A 15,945-nucleotide genomic window follows, 5' to 3' on the forward strand; every position below is an offset into this window, starting at 1 on the left:
TACTGGATTATTCAAAATGGGATTTTGACAAGCACAGGGTGCCAGTCTCCTTGTCAAACAGAGGGTTAATTATTCACAAAGAACAAGCACAATTTCTCTCAATCCAAATGTGTCTTGTGTGTCTGTCTTTTTATGTGTGTCTGTATACATGTGTGTTTACTGCATGTATGCAGTGTTTTGGGATGTGTGCCGCATGCCTGGACATGTCTGCTGTTCAGTAGGAGCAGAGGTGGCACACACAGTCCTGCTAGGAGCAGAGAGAAGGACGACAGGAGACTAGAGACGTAGGGCCTACCCAGGTGGACATGGGATACAGGCAATCTGGACTGTGAGTAACAGGGGTTGGGTGGTGTTGTAGGGCTAATCTTTAGCAGACAAGGTGCCCGGATTGCTGTGGAGCTAGTGTCTCATTAACTGTCCTGATGCCATGTGTGGCATTAATAGAGAGTTTCCACTCACCTTTGTGGATAGGACAATGTGATTTCTGTGTGATTTCTGTGTGATTTCTGTGTGATTCCTGTGTGATTTCTGTTTGATTTCTGTGTGATTTATATGCTCCTAGTGGTTTAATCTGGCACTGGGCTTCACAGCGTAAATGTTGCTTTATGTAACCCGCAGCAACAAAACACCCTTGGCTTTTCAAGGTGAAGGTAACATGTGAGCGTGAAACCGAGGGTACTTTACCGTGTAGAGAGCTACAGTGGAGCTTAAAATAGAAGAGCAGACACACATTTAAGGACAGTGTGTGCCATTTGTTTTTCAGAGTGTGTAAAGGTACACATAAGAGGATAAGAGCATGATTCATGCAGGGATGAATAACACACATGCTAAGGCACTCTCACACATATACACACACACACACACACAGATTACTACTAAATTAAAATGTCACCGATCGTTTAGGATAGACAGTATTAGAGGTTTGGACAAAGTTGCAGCAGTATTTGTGACTTTAACGATGTGTTTTGGAAAGCCTTCCTTTTCATTATGGGTTCAGCACTTGTGGAATGCTTATGGAAGGTTACGCATGCTACAGTTGTGTCTGCACTTTGAATATGAAAACACATGAGGAACTAGGTCACCAACAAGCCTCCTGGCAGTTCTACACACACCCATCACGACAGTACAGTCATTTACACAGAGGCGTACAGCACTGTATACAGCACCACTGGCTGCTGAGCTTGACCCAACGTTGACCCTCATTAAGGGGGTCCTGGGTGTCCCCCACCCACCCACTCAGGGACCAGACAGGGTGGCAAATTGAGTGGTTCCAAATGTGCCTTTGGACCCAAATGTACTGCTGTGTTCTCTTATTCTTACTGGTCCACTGTCAGTGTAGTGCTGTCTTGTATGGTATTCACTCGAATATTAGCGATAATATCGCAATGTGCCGACGACGATGTAAAATTGGAAAATATTGTGAATATTGAATATAAAATAAATCAATAATATTTTTAGGGTTTGTTTTGCTGGTCCTTGTCCACAGACACACAAACACACAAACATTGTTTGTGCACAAACTGAAAATAGCAATCGTACAGGCACTCTTTTGCTATCTTATTGTTCTGTCACATAAGGACCTCTGCATGAATTGTTCCATGTGAGGTCCATTTTGTCAAGTTGCAAGGACCATGTTATGTATGGTAACTGCTTAAATTTGCACTACATATTTTGTACTTTGTAACAATAGCTGTTCTATCTAAATAGTTTTTGTTTTTTTCTAATGGAGGCAAAATAAAATTATGTTTTTTTTTATTTAAATGCAAATGCAAACATATCGAGATATGTATAGAATATTGTAAATTCTTTGACAATATCGAGATATCAATTTTTTTTATGCATTGCCCAGCCCTACTGTATGGTAGTGTACAACAAATGATGTAGTGAGGATACTATGTAGTATAGTAAAATAATACAGTGAGGATAATGTAGTGAGAACCATATAATGAGGATCCTGTATTGAGGATAGTGTTGTGAGAATAGTCTAGTTAGCGGTGCATAACCACAACAGCACGTCACAGGAGGAATGACTCACAGGGACAGGATGGAACTGCACTCATGTGACAGGTTTCTCACAGCTAATAGCTTCATCATGTTTCAAGATTTCAATGAATATTTGCGTGTGTCCCTTATATGACCTGCTTGTATCTCGCATGTGCTATAGAAGTACATTATACTCCACTGTTCGTCTCTCTGTGTGTTTTCTTTGAGAACATTGGTGTTTGTAAGTGTCCATTAAATGACCTGACTGTCTTTCTGATGTGCTATAGAAGAACATTATGTTCTAGAATATATTTGCATGTGTGTGAGTTTGTGTATGTGTTTATGTGTGTGTACATGTGTGATTGGGTGTGTGAGTGTGTTCTTCTATATTAATCAATGAGAGCAGGAAGTATACAGATATATGTGCACATGACCTACCTTTACATTTGTGCTACAAAAGTACACTGTGTCTGTGTGTGTGCCTGTGTGTGTGCTCATGTTTGTGTGTGTGTGCCTGTGTGGTTGTGTGCATATTTGTGTGTGTGTGTTTGAGTAATGCACAAAAAAGGAATCTTGGACTCGTTCTCCAGTCTGCTCTCTTTGTTTCCTTCAACCTGCCACTCCCAGACCTCTCCTTCCCACACTCGGTGTCCGGGTGTGGGGTACCTCAGCTCAGTGAGGGCCTTGCCCTGGAGAAGCCAGATGCTATTTGTATGTTGCTTTGGATAAAAGTGTCTGTTAAATGAACAAAATGTTCAACGAGAGCTGGTGCTGCTGGTGTTGGTGGTCTGGCTGGCTGCTGTGGATAAGGGGGCCAGGCTAGAGGAGGGTCCCAGTACCAGGGTGCTGGGTGGGGGAGTTTATCAGGCCAGCTCTGCCTGCTATGGGTGATAGATCTGAGGAGCAGAGAGGAGGGAGGCCTGGGGTCCACAGAGGGGCAGGTTACTTCAGGTCAAGATCAGCTGGGTCATCTGCCTCTCAGGCTAGATTTCAACCAGCAGATTTGTCTCTGCAGATAAAATGTATAGAGCGAGCACATAAATATAGCAGTGAAATATTGAGCAGCTTAAAAATGCTGGTCTGTTTAACCCTCTGTGAGACTGTGTGTGTTTGTGTGTACGTGTATGTGTGTGTGTGTGCATGTGTGTGAATGGGTGTGTGTATTTGCGATGTTAGCATATGTGCCAGCCAGTGTGAACGTGTGGTGCATAGCACACACAGCCGACTCACATCCATATGTCTGTATGAGTAAACCTTCGCTGAATCCCCAGCTCTTTCCACCTCCTCCTCCTCTCCCTCTCCCTCCCTCTGTCTTCCCTCCCTACTCCCACACCCCTCCCTTCTTCTTCCGCCCTCCCTGTGTGAGCGTAGTCTGGGCGCGCTGCCAAGTAGAGTGTTTTTTTTGAATGAATACCCGATGCGGCTGATGAAGCTGGCTGGGGGAGGAGCTGTGTCAGTGGAGTACCGAGAGAGGGAGGGGGAGAAAGTGAGGGAGAGGGAGGGGGTAGAAAGAGTGGAGAGAGAGGGAGGGGGAGAAAGAGTAGAGGAGAGAGGGAGAGAGAGAGGGAGGGAGAGGGGAGGGAGAGGGAAGAGAGAAAGGGGGAGAGCAAGTAAGAGAGGCAGCGATGGAGAGAGAGAGGAAGAGAGAGAGAGAGAACTGGCAGTCTGGTGGCCTTGCATAACACACGTTGGAGCTGCCTTGCACGCAGGACTTCATGTGAGCTTCACCAGAGAGGGGGGACTTCCTTTATCGTCAAGCCGTCCTCAGCAGAGTAGTAGGCAGAGGGTGCTCAGCTGGGAGCCTACAGGGGGATGTACCACTGGGCTGGACCGCCGTAGAACCCACTCCTCTGGCACCGACCTGCACAAAGGAACCAGTGAGGAGGACGAAAGCACGTCCACAGCTCCCAGGCAGCAGAAAGCTCAGGCTATGCTTAGCAAGCAGAGGACTGTGGACTGACTGGTAAGCTTATTCCTCACAGGCGGTAGGGGGGGGGGGGGGGGGGGGGGGGGGGTTGTCATTTCTCGTTTGTCGCCTATCTTTTACAGCGTAGTATTTTCCTCCCTGTATTCACCACTCCGGCACTGCTGTTCTGATGCCCCTAGAGGCCAGCCAGCATCTGTTCATCTCAGAGGCTGAGGGCTGGAGAGGCAAAAACAATGCTCCTGGTTCACAGGTCTAATGGAGTTTCCCTCTCTCTCTCTCTCTCTCTCTCTCTCTCTCTCTCTCTCTCTCTCTCTCTCTCTCTCTCTCTCTCTCTCTCTCTCTCTCCTGTCTCTCTCTCTCTCTCTCTCTCTCTGTCTCTCTCTCTCTCTGTCTCTCTCACTCTCGCTCGCTCGCTCTCTCGCTATCTCTCTCACTCTCTCTCTGTCTGTCTAAGGATCTGTACATTGTGTGAGTTGTTGGCTACTGCAGCGGCTCTCTGGAGTCATTGTGGAGACAAACAGGCAGAGCTGGAGCTGGGCTCTCTGTCTGCCTCAGACGGAGAGAGTTAACAGCGCTTGGGTCCGCCTCTTAAAGGGACAGGCACCCCTCTTGGATGCACACAGGCAAGGGGAAATGGCTCTTTGGAGCTTCAGAGAACTGGTGACACACTAACGAGCCTTGTGATAAGGAAGGAGCTTGTTTGTGTGGGAAAAAGAGTAATATTATTTGATGGAGACAGAGAGTGAGTCTTTCGTGTTGATTCTCTGACCAGTTGTGCGCATTCTGTGCAGTCTGTAGTTCACCGAATGATGATGATATGTGTTTCTAAGTGTGCAAAATTGGGTTTCTGATACTAACTGCTTCAGTGCAACCCGCCACAAGAGGACGGAGGATCTGATTACTGGCTTGTTTACCCTCTATGTTCCCAGAGTTTGGTCTGTGAGTTAATAAGTAGAACCCTGCTTCTCACCTCAGTCTGCACACAGTCTCCACAGTCTGCAGAGAAACATCAATGCTGGACCGCAGCAGTGTGGACCAGAGGAGAGGAGACGGGATCAGAATCAAATCCTCACGGTGTCTGAACAACCCTCTTCACAAGACACACTCACACAAAGGGCTCGACTGATGTTAACACCCGAGACCGAGCCTAAAGCCTTGGATGAGACGACAGGGTGTGTGAGGTCCCAGCAGGATTTGTGTATGTGGAGGCAGACAGCTGCGGATGGTGACTGGGAGGTTATGGAGGGTTGTTAGGGGTTTGGGGCTTGGGGGCTTGTACCCCCACCCCCTTTCCACCAGCAGACACCCTACTTATCACCTGGGAATGTGTGAGGGAGGAGTTTACATTGATGGTCGGTCAGGACGCAGTCTACCATATACTATATATTTTTCCATTCAGGTGTATTTCTGTCTCTCTCACACACACAATTTCTCTCAATTCAATTCAATGATGCTTACTCACTAATTTCTCTCTCTCTCTCTCTCTCTCTCTCTCTCTCTCTCTCTCTCTCTCTCTCTCTCTCTCTCTCTCTCTCTCTCTCTCTCTCTCTCTCTCTCTCTCACTCACTCACTCACACACACAGAAGCTCTTACCGCGCACACACACACACACATACACACTCTGACGTACCTCTGTGGTTTGTGCAGTTTTGTGTGTGTGGTAGTGTGAATGAGGATGATTGGATGAGGTCACTCTACCATTCTGTTTGACTAAAGTGGCAGAGGTAGGAAGCTTCAGTGTGTCATGATCTTCACAGAGACCCGCCTGTCTGTCCCTTTCCACACAGGAGGGGTCAAGGGTGACAATCTGGAGGCTTCCCCTTTTTACGTCCTGCATGTGACGACTCTGTGTGTGTGGCTGTGTGGGTGTGACGGTTTGTTTATGACTGTGTGTCTGATAGTGTTTGTATGACTGTGTGCCTGATAGTGAGTGTCTGACTATATGTGTATGGCTGTGTGTATGACTGTGTGTCGAACTGTGTGTGTCTAAATGCAGTCCGTTGTTCTCTGTGGTGTCATTAGGGGTGTGTGTTTGTTGGTTTCACTGTTCTAATTATAACTGTCTGTGGAAAATCTAGCAGACTGCCTGCTTTGTGTATGTGCTTTCTATGCCCCTGCTGCTTAATGCTTTTCCCCATTGTGGATGTGGGTGGACGTATGTGTGCACGTTTGTGTGTGTGTGCAAGTGTGTGTACTATACTGCCTCCAGAGCATGTTGAGAGAACCTTCTATAGCTTAGGACATACTGTACTATAGATAGCAGACTGAGACTCCATTCCTTGTACAGTGTGTGTCGTCATGTTGTGGTGTGTAACGGGTTTATTTGTGTGTAGTGGCCTGCGAACAGTGTTGTTCTGCCAGTGAAAAGTGGAGCATGGGGTTGTGATGGTGTCGAAGCCATGGCAGGCTTAAAGACTCAGTTTCCGTGTTCCCTTGGCGTTGTTAGGGCTCTGGAATTATCACACTGTTGTCATGGTGTTGTCGTGGCGGGGTTGTCACGGCGTTGCCGTGGTGATATGTCTGTCGTGTGGTTGTGTTGCTGATGAGGGATCTCTCATGGAGGAGGTGTGTGTGTGTGTGGAGGGGGGGGGGGGGGGGTGACTACACCACTGTGATGCTGCAGGCTCTGCTCAATGTGGGTCAGGCAAAGCAGCTTTCTCTTTTTGCTTTCTATCCCTGTCTGTCTGTCTTCTTCTTCCTAACACCTCCCTTTCCCTCCTCCTGTCCATCTCCCTTTCCTCTCCATTGTCTGTCCCCCCCTCCCTTCTTTCTACTTCCCTATCTTTTCTCCTACTTGCCACCTTTTTCCCTCGGTCTCTCTCCTTCCCATTCGCTCTCTCTCACTCTCTATGACTCTTTCCCCTCCTCTCTCTTCATCTTCTCTTCCCTTTTCTCTCTCTCCATGTATCACACACTCTCTTTCCTCAACATATTTCTCACTGCCATCTTGCTTTCCTTCTGTCTACCTTCCTCCCTCTCTTACCCTCCCCCTCCCACCCACCCATCCTCTTTTACCAGCCCCCCCCCCTTCTCTATTGCACCTCCTTTTTGTTACGTTTGGTTAATCTAGCTGGCTGTGCGCTGAGATACAGACTGTGGCTGCTTCTCCTATGGATGCCGTGACCTTGTCAAAGTCATGGAGCCTGAGGTTGATGGGTGCAAATTGAGATCCTCTGAGGTCGCCGCTGTGGTTTACCATTCTATTTATACATCATGTTCAAGGGGCATGTCTGCAGAATAAAGGCTCGTCCATACATCAAACAACACTGGATGACTGAACGGTTGGATTTCATGGTGTGTAATAATCCTCTTGATGGAGGATGCGTGTTTTTGTGGGTGCTTGTGTGTGTGGTATGTGTGTTTGTGCGTGTGTGTGTGGTGTGTGTGTGTTTGTGCATGCTTGTGTATGTGGTGCGTGTTCGTGTTTGCCTGTGTGTGTGGACTTGAGTTTGTGTGTGTCCTGCCCTCCATGTAGGTGTCCCTGGCTAATGAACGACAGAGAGTCCTGTGCACTGAACCTCAGATAAACCTGCAGGAGACACACACTCAGAGGGAGGGAGAGAGAGAAGGTGAGAGCTGAAAAATAGAAGAAAAAACTGACAGAGATCAAGAAGAAGGTTATGTTTGTGGGCACACATTATTAATATCTCTGCGTTTGTCTGGGTGTGTGAGGGCTAGTAAGTGCATGTGTGTGTTTTAGTGACTTTACCCATTTGTCGATGCCCGTCGTGTGCTCCAGTGGGTTTTTAGGCCTTGCGCTGACAGGGACTCCTGTGGCTGAAGCCTGTAGCTTGTTGGCACAGTGGTGCTTGCTAACCCACTTTCTACAGCTCTACTGGGCCATTCCCTGACACAACACAGGCCCGAACCACTAATGGGTGCAGATAAAGAGCTCATTTCAGTGTTCACTGAACCCGGCCTCCAGGATACGACATACACTACAACCAGTTTACAGAACCTACTCATCTAATACAAAGTTGTATCCCCTCGTCATTTGACCACTGCTTTTACTGTACGACACCATCATCTTTTTCATATTGGACAAAAAGAATACATCAAAGTGCATTTGTTTACATTGATACGATGCGCTCCGAGTAATATTGTTTTGCCTGCGACATTCACAAAGCGAAGCTTCTGTCAAGAAGTAGGAATCGATATCTGCAGTTTGAGCTCAGATGAGAAAACAGCTGCCTCCGTGTTTCAGTCAGAGACAAAAGCAACAGGCCACCAGTCTCTGGGTCTTACCCCGGGGGCTTTGGAGCTGTATGGTGCTCTCTACCCTGGCCCTCCTTCTCTTCTCTCCCCTGTATTCTCTGTTGTGGAGTGGAACTGGGAGTCTGATAACAGCCCACAGCTACAACTACACACTGCTACAGTGGAACATTCTCTCTTCTTCCACTCTGCGAGCAACTCGCACAAATTCTTAGCTCGGTTTCTGAATGACACAATATAACAGGTGCCTTGTGAAAACACCGACGATCCAGGAAATGTGTGTCAGCATTTGCATGCTGTATCTCACAGAAGCAGCTATGAGAGAAAGCATGGTGAGGTGGATGACTGAGGAGAATCTGACAGTTGTCCCTGGGGAAAAGGCACCCATCAGTTTATCTCATAGTTCATTGGCTACTTGAGGTAAACACATTCCAGATGAATCAGGCGCCACCTAGTGGTGTACATTAGAACAGCATCTTAAAGTGTAATTTGTGAATGGGGGATTAAAGAGCAATGATTCAATAGCTGACTCAATGACATGCTGACTGACTTCCAGAGCAATACTATCTCATCTCTCATTTTGCACTGCTTTTTTCTCCTTTAAGCTGCATCCTGTTTCAGTCGCGTGTTCTCCTCTGCTCCCCAGATTTGCACTGAGCCTGTGGAGGGAGCCGGCCAGACAGACATGATTCCTCATGAAGTCCATGGATCTTCTCCGTCGCCAGGTGTGACTCCCTGCTCCTGAGGCTGAGGTCTGGAACCACCCAGCCGGGCAGACGGTCCTCCCTCCTCCCTCCAGCACCACACAGAGAGAGGGGCACAGATATAGTACTGGACCAAAAAAAAACACGACGAAGTGCACGATGAAGTCCACTCAGGAGCGGAGTAATGGCTGCCTGCCTCCTAAGAAACGAGAGATCCTCGCGCTGGAACAGCGTCCGGTGGTCGTGGCCGCCACTGCAACGGCTGCCCCTGACAACCAGCACACAGAGAACCTGGCGTGGCTGGCCAGCGTAGCCAGCGAGCGCTGCCGGTCCACCGAAACCAGCAGTCCCCGGTTTCCTATCTCCTCCCCCTCCTCTTCCTCCTCTGCTGCCCCCTCGCTTTCGGCGGTGCCCCTGACCTCCCTCCCCACCATCTACCCCACGGCCCTCACCCAGCAGGGTGGCACCATACAGTATGCCCAACTCGCACCCAATGTCCAGTTTATCAGCTCCGCCCTCACCGGGCCCTACGCTGGCTACATCTCCTCCCAGATCCTCCCCACTAATGCCATCTCCAACCCTGCCTCTGGCCCACAGCGCCCCCAGCTTGATGGCTACACCACCCTGGTCTCCCAGGGGAGCAAGGGCGAGCAGCAGCAGTTCCAAATCAGCCTCTCCCCAGACCTGGCTGTCTCCTCCACCCACGTCTCCAGCCAGTATATCCACCTGGACAGCACTCCTCTGACTGTCTCCGCCCCCTCCGGACACCTCCAGCTCCACCCTCACTCGGGGGTCCTCCCCCATACCCTCACCCTCGGCCCCTCCCAGCTGCTGGTGCAGTACGCCGACGGCCCCCCAGCCAAGAAAACGGAGGGGTCGAACAAGGGTCTGGTAAACGGAGACCTGGAGTTTGGACTGGGTAAGCCGACGGCTGTGGTGAAGGCAGCAGGAACTGGACATCCACTTAACAACCAGCACCAGGTTCATGGCTACGAGGCCAGGCATATCCTGCTGCCGGCAGACTATGGCCAGGAGGGCTCCGGCCTGCAGACCTCCCTGGTCCTGGTGGCCAGCCCCCAGCCCAGCACCGGACCTGAGTTGGACACTGGCCCCAACAAGATCATCTCCTCCCTGGTCCACACTGACAAGGGGGGCATCTGCCTGGGGAGACCAGTCTCCAGGACCTCCTCCTTCTCCTCCCTGTCCTCCTCCGACACCCTGAAGCCCTCCACCCCCCACACGGTCATCCAGACCTCCCACCCTGCCGAGGATCTGCCAGCGAGCCTCTACTCCTCCGGCCAGACCCCTATTATCGGCTACATAGCCAGTACGGGCCACCAGCACGCCGTGAGCTACCACGCCACGCTGCCCCAGCACCTGGTCATCCCTGGGGGCCAGTCCCTGCTCATACCTGTCAGCAGCGCCGCCGGTGGCACCCGAACCTCAGACCTGGAGGTTCCTCGCTCCATGACAGCAACGGCCACCACCCCTCAGCTGACTACCGCCATGCCCCATGCCTACCTCGCCACCGCCCTGGCCAAGTGTGAGTTGCTGGGCTCCGATGGACACCAAACTCCTCCTGTGGTCCAGGCCCAGGTTTTGCCCATTGTCCCTGTAAACTCCACCCCTACTGTGGTAGCTTCGTCCTCAGCCCCAGCCCCGGCCCCAGCCCTGGCCCCTGTTGCCCCTGTCTCCATCCAGGCTTCCTCCACCTCTCCGGCTGCCCTGCCTCCTTTCTTCATGCGCGGCTCCATCATCCAGCTGGCGGACGGGGAGCTGAAGAGGGTGGAGGACTTGCGGACCGAGGACTTCATTCAGAGCGCTGAGATCAGCAGCGAGCTCAAGATCGACTCATCTACCGTGGAGAGGATCGACTGCAGCCCGACGCCCAACGCTGTGGTCATTCAGTTTGCTGTGGGGGAGCTCAAGGCTCAGGTAAGGTACTGACGTTGGAAGGGGGAGCTGTTAAACATAAATCATGCAGGGAACCATTGGGTTTATGTATGTGAAATCAGTAAAATGCGATTCAGGGGCATAGGTTTTATTATACAAGGGTTGAACAAAAAAAGATCAGTCCCACCCACTGTTTATAAAGAAAATGTGAAACAGCCACATCCTCAGTTATAAAAAAGCTGTCCCATCCACATTTGAAAACAAACCTGCATTCCTGATATGATAACACACTGCAACAAAGAGCATACCTTTATGGTTCACATCAGTGATAAAAAAATATACAGGTGCAATGATGAAAATTCTGTCAATAATCCTGTGAGTGTGTGTGTTCCTGTGCAGGTGTGTGTGGAGGTGCTAGTGGAGTACCCCTTCTTTGTATTTGGCCAGGGCTGGTCATCTTGCTGCCCTGACCGGACCACCCAGCTTTTCGAGCTGTCGTGTGCCAAGCTGTGTGTTGGCGACGTGTGTGTGTCCTTGACCCTGCGGAGCCTGAGGAATGGCTCCCTGATTGCCGGCCAGGGGTCAGAGATCAAGCTGAGGAGCAGCCAGGGCCCGGAGCCCTTCCAGGGGCCAGGCCAGGGCTCGGATTCCTCTGTCAGGACCAGTCCCAATCATACTGCACACAAAGCAGCCAATGCAGGCTGTCTGGAGAAGGACAGAGGCCCTGGCCCAGGGACGGGAGCCTCAGGGAGCGCTGAGCTGAGACAGATCGAACAGAGGAGAACACAGTCGGCCGATGCTGACAAACCGCCGGCCCGTAAGCGGCGCTGGTCAGCCCCGGAAAGAGACCAGACGGAGAAAGCGGAGGAGGAGCCGCCCATGACGCTGCCCAAACCCTCTTTCCTCCCTCACGAGGTGAAGGTCAGCATCGAGGGCAGGTCCACCACTGGCAGCTGAGGACTGGGAAAAGTGTCACTTCTGGGGAAAAGAGGATAACAAAAATTGAATGTTTGTGATATATCGTTTGTGCTTTTCTTTTATCTCTTAAAAAGAAAATCCCTTATTCAGATTACTGTAATATAGAGTGAGTTTACACAGTATTTACATTTGTATTGTTACATACAGGCGAAGTTAGGACGTAATGGAGGTTAGTGCAATTAACCCTGAGAAAGGCCAAGAGCAATGGGCTGGGCTGGGGACTGAGTGTAGAAACCACACATCCAAGATAAGCTCACCGCTTGACACCAATGATAAGGAGTCTTGTGATACAACTTCTTTTTTTTTTACAGACAAACCAATCAAGCAATGTCACATGTAGTTCCATGTGTTTTTCCGCTGGGAAGCAGGGAAGACACAGGAAGGCCTCGGTGTATGACACAAGTCCACCTCTCAGACTTGATGATAGTAAAGTGCTGTCTGTCTGGGGTGTGTGGTGTGGGGAAGGGGGGACAGGAAGTGGGAGGGGGGATGACTGCTCCAGTAGCACTTTATCTTGCACAGGTCGGACTGACGGAGACACCCCTCTGGTTATCCCCATGGAAACACATTAGCAACTAACTGGATTGGCGGTGATGTCATCCCTCCTGTGTATCTCTTGCGATTTGGGTTTGTGTTGGTCTTGAATCTCTTGTTCATTTAGTCTCTTCTTGGTATTGAGGCTGCCCCCAATACCAGTTGTGTGTGTCGTGGTGCTGTTTCACAGACAGGGAAGGAACAGGTGTATGTTTGGGTGTATTTGTTTTGTGAGTGAATGTTCAAATGTGTGTGTGCACAATGTGTTCATACATGTGTGTGTGTTTGTGCTTGCATGCGTGTATAAGTGTGTGTAGCTCTCTGGCTCGAGTGTGTCCCAGTCTCCTCTTGAGCACACTGGCTTTGAGATTGCAGGCCAGGATAGGTCTGAATGTACCTCTTAACCATCACACTGTATCTCTGTAATACTGAGCTACAAACACGCCCATCTCAGCTCGATGAGCTGATTGATGGGTTTCTGTGTCACATCATTGCAGAGATGCGCGCACAACTAGGGGGCAAAAAAGCTGCAATGTTCAAGCATTTCTAGCAGAGCAAAGCTCCAAAGCAGAGATGACAAAGCAGAGTTGTTGTGAAGTAAGCTGCACTAATTGCCAAAAAGATGGATGGATACAGCTATGGGGGTAATTCAATGCATCTAATGATTTGTATGCACGAAGATTCTCCTTTGTATAAACACTGGGCTTCTTTCTGAGATAGGTGTATGTGTAGGTAAGGCCATATGACCATTGCCCACTTGAACATCTAAAACACATTTATCGTCTTGAATAGTGTAGGGATTACAAGTAACGTTGTCTACGTTGTTTTCAATGGCTATTTACAATATTCTGACTTGCTAGCAAAGCAGTTTTTCTCCCTTGATGTGAGCGCACCCAGTTATGTGTGTGTACAAGAAACCCTCCTATTATAAAATGCTAATTACTGAACCCAGATATTTTGCTATATTATGACATTTCAGTCGAAACACAAATAAGAAATTGTGGTGATTTGATTTCATGAAGGCCGAATCCTGTGTGGATATAGCACGAGATTGCAATATTGTGATCAGGCAAACTGATCCAACCCCTGGAGTCTGAACAATGATGTGTGATTAAAGATAAAAAATCCACTCCACTATTAGACCCTCCCTGCTCAGGCCCTGTTCCTGTGTGCAACATTGATAATATCTGTATTTACGTAGGTCTGGTTAACATAAGTTATCCCCAGTCATCATTGCTAGATCATGGCTCTGCATTGTTTTAACAATACAAATGCCCAGTGACCAGTGTACTCCAGGTTAATCTTGCAAGGAGAAATGCCATTCAGCCTTTTGTTATATTTTGATAGCTTTAATTCTGGCACACAAGATAGCTCTGTCTTTCTATCTGTAGATGACCCTGTCTTATCAAAACTTGTACTCAAAACTGACACAGCCAGAAGGGGGTGGTTACTAAACAACCATCTCCTACCTTGTACACTTGATTCCTGACCCATGTAATCTCTGTTAGATGGATATGATGTTACTACAGAACAGCCAAAAATAAATCACACATTAAACAGTAATTACTCAGGAATGGCATGTGTGTGTTTGTGTGTGTGAGCGTGCATGTGTGTGTGTATACTAACCAGCAGCACTTTTATGTAACTAAGGGTGAGAAGTGGAGTCTCCATGCCCCTCAGTAATGTTATCATGCCAACTCCCTCCTGTCCAACAGCTAGCCAGCTCCAGGAATCAGAAGGTTGTACATATCAGATCATAGGCGAGGTGGTGATGGTCATCAAGTGTAGTGGTACATAGGAAAGCACATCTATTAATCATTGGTCAACATGATCCTGGACTGACCAACCTCTCTGAACAAGAATTAGGCCTGATACATTTTTGCTTCTTAGACAGAGAGAGAGAGAGAGAGAGAGAGAGAGAGAGAGAGAGAGAGAGAGAGAGAGAGAGAGAGGCATGCAGGCAGGCAGGCAGGCAGGCCGTGTGAGTGTACTGATCAGGTGTGCATGGGCTCTTCAAATCATTCCATTTTAGGCCATCGGTTTTGCTGTGGTCTCCCGCTGTGTTTGTAACCATTTCAATAGAACATGTTGAACTAAATGTATGAATGTGTGATAGGTTTCCAGGAGGAACAGCTTCTGATAGAAGCATTTCTACAAACATCTCTGTTGTAATCAACTTGCAAATTTTTTTATGAATGTTAAGATGAACTGCAGTCTAAAAGCAACCCCAATGACGACATGTCCATTTATTTGTTGTTTGATCTGACACCTTTCCCTTGTTGTTATAGTGGCTAATCAGACTCCTGGACTGTTGTTTGTGTTTTGTCGGTGTTACAGGCAAACTGCCAGACAGACCTCTCAGGATTAGACTCTGCCCTCTGACTGTTCTCTTTAAATATATATGTATATATATATATATATATATATATATATATATATATATATATATATATATATATATACATATATATATATATGACTCATTGCTATTATCGTACTATCTGTGTCTTAATGGTTATCATTCTGAGTTCTGTTTAACAGTGTGCTGCTATCCCAGGAGCATCCCTATTTGCTTATTTAATGACACAAAGTTTTGCAAAATCCAGATCTCACCCCAGAATTCAGAACACAACTCATCCAATATTTACCAATGACAATATTCTTAATTTAAGCTTTTCATTGTGAGTGACAAGATTTGCGTTGAGTGGTGATAATTTGAGTTGTCATGGATATTTGATGTTATCGTCCTCAGAGCCCTCAGTGTTTCAAATGGAAATGATTTATCGACTGTTGGTTCCCCCTAGTGGTAGGCCAGCAGAGTAGCACATTGGCAACTGGTTCCAAGATGGTAGGTGGTGGTGGTGGTAGGAGTGGGTGGTGGGGTGGGGGTTTCTGGTGCTACATATCTGTAACCTTTGACGCTTCTGATTATTGTACAGTACTTTTGCATTTCCCTCCTCATGTTCACAGTGAGAGAGAGAGAGAGAGAGAGAGAGAGAGAGAGAGAGAGAGAGAGAGAGAGAGAGAGAGAGAGAGAGAGAGAGAGAGAGAGAGAGAGAGAGAGAGAGAGAGAGAGAGAGAAATGGTGTACGGAAAAATGGAGCAATGAAATGTTGGGGAATTGTTAATCACATCAAAGACAGAGTACTGAGACATGGCCAAAGTCTTCCAGCTTGTGTTGTGGTCTCTTCTAGTTTGCTACCATACACAACTGATGTACACGGACATTCCATGAAACAGGTTGCCCTGCAAACACAATAGGAAGGATGAGGACTCAACAATACATTGCATGAAGTGTAGTTTGATTTCAAATACGTTTTTGCACCTTTTTTCTATGTTTGTATACTCTATCGTGTAACATTTACCATTTATTTACCATTACTTTGCAATTCAATTTTACATGAACTCAAACCAACAGAAATGGAGGAGTTTTCTTAGATCAGATTTGTCCTGTTTTAAGTAATCGTCCCCAATTTGATGCCATTTGCAGGTTTTCTTGTTTGAGATAAGAGATCATTATTTTAAATGTTTGATTTTAGATTGATCAAATTTGTTCAAAGAAATAAAACGTATAAACAAGTGTATTGTCTCTGTATACTCCTGGTAATAAAATAACAGAGCCCATTGGTATTCTTCTATGTTCGTGCTTTTATCTTGTCTGTCCAGATACAACCATTCAACTATTTATTTATCTAACACCCAGTTCGAACACAT

At 47.9% G+C, this 15,945-nt stretch overlaps 1 protein-coding gene across 6 annotated transcripts; it reads left to right on the top strand.

The window, feature by feature from the left end:
* The first annotated feature begins 246 nt into the window (after positions 1-246).
* Positions 247-14,637, top strand: LOC124475973 (ataxin-1-like). 6 transcript variants are annotated; one of them, XR_006956985.1, is made up of 4 exons: positions 3,569-3,946; positions 8,769-10,761; positions 11,119-13,527; positions 13,558-14,637. XR_006956985.1 is itself a non-coding variant. In XM_047032900.1 (4 exons), exons 3-4 carry the CDS (start codon positions 8,986-8,988, stop codon positions 11,674-11,676), a joined length of 2,334 nt encoding a protein of 777 aa, XP_046888856.1. In that variant the 5' UTR covers positions 3,569-3,946; positions 5,698-7,479; positions 8,769-8,985; the 3' UTR covers positions 11,677-14,637. The 6 variants fall into 6 exon arrangements, 5 of the variants coding, with proteins under 5 accessions (XP_046888881.1, XP_046888856.1, XP_046888872.1 ...); XM_047032900.1 differs by adding an exon at positions 5,698-7,479 and having other exon boundaries at positions 11,119-14,637; XM_047032916.1 differs by adding an exon at positions 7,386-7,479 and having other exon boundaries at positions 11,119-14,637.
* The last annotated feature ends 1,308 nt before the right edge of the window (positions 14,638-15,945 follow it).

Source organism: Hypomesus transpacificus, chromosome 2 (genome assembly GCF_021917145.1).
Source record: "Hypomesus transpacificus isolate Combined female chromosome 2, fHypTra1, whole genome shotgun sequence".
Lineage (NCBI taxonomy): Eukaryota > Metazoa > Chordata > Actinopteri > Osmeriformes > Osmeridae > Hypomesus > Hypomesus transpacificus.